The sequence below is a fragment of the Nestor notabilis genome, unplaced genomic scaffold (assembly GCF_000696875.1).
Source record: "Nestor notabilis isolate BGI_N333 unplaced genomic scaffold, ASM69687v1 scaffold4989, whole genome shotgun sequence".
Lineage (NCBI taxonomy): Eukaryota > Metazoa > Chordata > Aves > Psittaciformes > Psittacidae > Nestor > Nestor notabilis.
Genome location: NW_009943116.1, coordinates 326 through 5,597, shown reverse-complemented (window position 1 = coordinate 5,597; position 5,272 = coordinate 326). Strand labels below are relative to the sequence as shown.

The 5,272-nt window shown below is 36.7% G+C and overlaps 1 protein-coding gene across 1 annotated transcript; it reads right to left on the bottom strand.

The window, feature by feature from the left end:
* Positions 1-1,355: 1,355 nt before the first annotated feature.
* RASSF9 (Ras association (RalGDS/AF-6) domain family (N-terminal) member 9) lies at positions 1,356-2,630 on the bottom strand. The gene has a single exon (XM_010021732.1). It carries the CDS (start codon positions 2,613-2,615, stop codon positions 1,356-1,358), a length of 1,260 nt encoding a protein of 419 aa, XP_010020034.1. The 5' UTR covers positions 2,616-2,630.
* Between the last annotated feature and the right edge of the window lie 2,642 nt (positions 2,631-5,272).

The window sequence follows — 5,272 nt, the reverse complement described above, 5'->3', positions numbered from 1 at the left end:
ACACCTGTTAATGCACCTTCGCTTTGGATTCACAGCAACATGCTGGAGAAGGATTTGAGATCAACTACTACATCATAAGTGAAATTATTTGAGTTAACAACATAGCTGTAAAATTCTCATGTTTTACATTCCTTCCTTATTCTCCTGCAGGAGAGAGGGTGGGGGGGTGGAGGGGGGGAGACAGAGAGAGAGGACAGGGAGAGGGAAATGGGAATGACACACCAATATTTAATTAGCTATATAAAGTGGATTAGCTTTAGCTGTATCTGAAAATCTTCACCAAGGAAGTAGGATTTAAGGTCCATATTCCTGCTCCAAAAAGCAGGATTTGACCTGTAGACAGGATCTGACAATCTACCTGCTGTGTGAAAACGGCGACTACCTGGCTATTGGGAAACAGTGTCTAGCAGGAGCCAAAAATGTCTGGTTGCTGCCTGTCCCTTCTGTTATGCTTTATTTGGTAGTCACGATCTGAGGCGGCCTAAGACGCTGGATCCAACTGGTGAGATAGGCAAGAGAAAGCCTTGCTGAAAATGCCCCTGGGGTTAGGTGTGAGCTCGGGTTTTGAGCATCTTGCACAAGCAGGATGTAGGCAGTTCTGACATGCCTGCTGGCAGGAATTATGTGGACTTAAGCATCACTGGGGCAACTACGGGGTAACAGCAGATAAGTAGGGGTTTTAAGGATCTTAGAAGCAGTTAAATGCTGCTGAAAGAGAATGGAAATTAAAAATGCGTGTAAGGAAATTTTAAAAACGGGACTTGGATATTTTTGAAAATATCACCCTGATAACTCAAAACTGAATTTAAATATATAGCATAAACGTATTGCATTCCTTTTGTCCTACAATATAATAAAAATTATTTTTTAACAGATTACATGCTCAATTATATATTCCTTTACAGCAGCTTCATAGCAGGGAAACTCTAGCTGAATAAAGCTAATGTAACAGAGCAGAAAATCAAGCTCTTTGTCTAGTTTGGTCTAATCTCTAATTCACATTCCTAAAAAATTAGAGAGTTGCAGAAGTGGGTCCAAAGAATAGGGATATCAAATGTCCAGATTTTTGGTCCAATCCAGTCAGCATGTTGCTGTTCCACTGAGTATTGACATTACAAGGTCTAAACAGTCTGTCCTGATTTAGCAAAGCCAACAATCTTGCACCTATGAGCAGGTAACCCATGAGACTGCCCATGCATTTTAGCACAAGTTTACTATTAAGCACATAGACACTGTATACTTTGCTAAAGCAGTGCCACATCTTGAAGGGTTGAACTTTCAAAATGACTAGGTTTATTAATTCTTATAAATATCCTCCAAAACATGACTTTTCATAAATGTGTGACTGTTTTCAACTATGTTGACAACAGTACCATGTCCCCTGAAGTTATTTCAGAGTCCTGACTGTGTGTAGAGCTGATTCCAGTGTCAGAGTCTGTATCATTTATGTCCAGATTAGTCACTCTATGAACAAAGTCAGGAACAGCAATGCTGTTACTGGACATGCTGTTACCCTTGGATGCTTCTTCATTTGATGGAAGCCTAGTTTCAATGTTGTCTTTAACATGTAGTAAATTAAATTCTTCAGTAAGAAGTTCATATTCTTTTTCCTTCTTTTGAAGCAGCGAGTCCCTGTATGTAAGTTCTTTTTGAATGCAGCTCAGGTATGAGTTGATTCTCAGACCATCTTTCATACTTTTTTCCAGCTCACATTTTACACTTTCCAAATTTGTGTTTTCCAGTTCAGCATTAGCAGCTTCTTCTGTGCAAACATCATCTCCATTTTTTTCTGTGCATATACCATGTACCTCTCTTTCAATTTCAACACATAGCTTCTCTATTAATTGTTTGTGATGTTTCAGTCTCTCTTCAACCTGTAATATTCCCTCACTTTTGCTCAAGTAGTCATGCATCTCTTTTTGATCATCTGGTCTACTCCCTTTCTGCTCAGCCTCACCTGAATTGATCATTAAATAGGAGTCCTGCACATAATTTTCTCCATCATTGGCTACACGATCTAGATGGAATTTTGCTTCACATTTTTCAATTTCCATATCTAGTTCCTTCATTCTAAGAACTTGTTGATGAATAGTATGGTCTTGGGAAATGATCAGATGAATCAGTGTCTCCATATTATCTCTCTGTTGCTGAACACTGTCCTGTTTAAGCTTGGCCAGTTTCCGGAAAGTCTTCCTCACTATTTTCTTTTGCTTGTCTATTGGCAACATCTTCATGTAATTTGCTGGACTGAGCTCCCACTGTTTTTCTACATTTTGTACTACCTTAGCTTCAGCTGTCTTCCACAGTGGAAATGAGAGGAATGCATCTGACTTTACCAACACAAAATGCAAATTAGACTGCTCTTCCCCCCAGGCCTTCCAAAGTCTCAGAATCTTTGTCAAGGGAGGAAGTACTCGCTCTGAACCTCTCCATTTTTCGACAATACAGTAATCACTAGGTTTTCCAAAAAGGACCTTTTTCTCTCCAAATGTTGCCTGATGTTCCTCAAGCAGTGCTTGAATCACTTCTGCGCAAGTTGTGCGCTTTGTAAGGCCACATACAATCTTCTCTTCTTGGCAAACCCAAACCACAATTTCTCTTTCATTTGAAGCCATGTCCTTGTTGGGAGACCTGGAAAACAAGGAAAGACCAAATATAAATTATGTATCAACAGCACAGGCTATACGAACAATAACTGTAATTCTGATGTGACTACCACATTGAAAAATTCCAGTATTACTGTACAAGAGAATATACTTGTTTAAATTACATGAAGAAGTATCTTTGGATTAAGTAAAAGAAAACCACACACATTTCAGCGACTGCTTTATTATTATTACTAGTCCAGCTGAATGAGAACCTCACACAAAATGTCTTTTATCAAATTTAGGTTTTGTACGCTTCTTATAAATGTGTATTAACAGCAAGTGATAAAATTTGGTAATCTGCATTACATTTCCAGTCTGTTCCTAGGATAACATAACTTTCAGATCTGCATATCTGTTCTCATCACACGAACATTGTGCAAACCTTTGTAAACTCTTAGTATCACTGATACTTCTGAAAAGAAGAATCATGCCTCCAAATATGCACTGAACATAGATGGACTAAGATGATTGAACACCATCTAAAATAAACAAACTTCATGATGGGAAGTTCTTTTGACACACCTGCACCCACACAAGCATCAACACCATCATTTTCCACTGTGATTTTTCACTAACAAGTCTGAAGAAATTTGTTGCTTTTCCTGAAGTACCAAAAAGCCTGAATTCCAGTGAGTTGTGAAGGAATACCAGCTGTGAAAAAATACATATATAGGTCTATACTTTATAACCTTTGTAATGATACAGAAATGCCAGAAAAATGTTTTAAAAAAATATTTAAAAAAATATCCAGTTAAAGTGCTATTAACCTGACATTAACGGCAGCCTGTACCTCCTTACACATTGAGATATCTAACTTCAGGTGTCTAAGATCCTGCTGTGGCTAATATAGTTGTCTAATCAATGCAATCAGTGAAGCCTAAAGGGCAATTCAGCTGACCAAATGTCAGTTATGTCAGTTAACTCTTAAGTTTATCCGCTGGACTGCCATAGGCCTATGCTGGCAGAGAGGCCTTGTGGAACCTGTCCAAGATATTCCTGTCCTCTAGCCACCACACGCATAATTTGCTGCTTGCCTAGACCTGGTGATTTGCCTCTTGACTGAAATTATAAAATAGGAAAAATGAGGAAAAATGCATTTCTTTGGAATTTCTGGTATCACTTCCAGTTCATTTGAATGCCTAAGATTTAACCAAGCCTGAAGGAGAAAGCTGGAGAATGAAAGTAAGAATTCAGAAAATATTCAAAAGGCTCAATATATTTGTTTCTATCTAGGACTACTTGTTTTCAGTACTTTTCTAGACTTCAGAGAAGTTGTAAGAATGGAGTTTTACTTGACTTAATTTGGGTTATAACCTATGATTATTAAAGCAATCCAGCTTGTTTCTTTTTCTTAATTATTACACAACACGACAGACACCCTGCAATCCAATAAATTGAACTATGATTGACTCAGCTCTAGGTGCCACTCTGACCAGGAGGCAATAATCTGAAGGAGTCAGGAGACTGAAAATGAATGCTAATAAAACCTACAAGAGTGAGTTTATTAGTATCATTGCACAGGAGAGCTCTGTCCAGCTACATTGCTCCAGGTCTTGGAACATTCCTCTGTAAAATCTGTGTTTTGTTAGATTACTTTAAGTAATGACATCATTTTCCCACTTCAATAGCTCCCTCTTTACAGTCCTGCATTTTACAGTAATTATTTTTTAAAACTGGTGTTCAGAAGATTAATAATGATTTCATAGATTACTTCTCAAAATAGGAAAGCTTATGCCACAGATATAGAAAATGGCACAATGGCACAAAGATGATATCAGATTGAATAACATTACTGTAAAGTATGTCACATTCTAAAAGGTCAGTATCTGTAAGTGGATTTAGGCTTACAAAATACAGGATGCTATAGAAATATTTTTGGTTTTTGACAGATTGTTAGTTAAATGAAACTTACATAAATAATTGCAACGTAAGTCAGTTGTAACTGTAAAATAAATCAGAATTTGTTTTACACCACAGAGATAAAAACAAAACAAAACAAAACCAGATAAACTACAGACTTAGGTTCTATGTTAAGCATAAAATTATGCAAAATAAATTAACAAAAATACAGTGTTTCAAACCATGTTTACTAGAGGTACATAAGTAATTGAACTAGAAATAAAACTTTATTACCAGTCAGTGAATTTCAAGTAACAAAAGTACAGATTAAAGAAAAAAAAAAAGGTGTAAAAGCACAGGAAATAATAGTGGATTGGGACCTTGAAGCAGTAAATTCAGAATGTGTTTTTCCTGGGGTTTTTTTTTTTCATAATCAGTAAATACATTTCAGGGAATGAGTTATCTCAGTATTTTAGCATTCTTCTGAGAGTCTTATGCAATTTCTTTGCACATTGAAACTCTTCCAATTTTTTTTCTCATTTTTGTTTTTGGTTGATTGATTGCCGTATTTTCTCCCAGTTAATACTTTCAGTAACATTATGTAGGTTAAGAACCTTACTGTCACTTTCCCTCTTGGCTCCTGTAAAGCTTTCTTATGAAGACAAGTTTCTCTCTGTGAATCTTCAGATAAATCCGAAACCCCCTAGATACACCACAGTATTAGTGTACTGATAAATACTTTTGCTATACTCATTTTTTACACTGAATTCAGACTTCAGGAGTTA

Coding starts and splice junctions, on each gene's coding strand:
- RASSF9 (XM_010021732.1), bottom strand. CDS start 2,615: ATGGCTTCAAATGAAAGAGAAATTGTGGTTTGGGTTTGCCAAGAAGAG.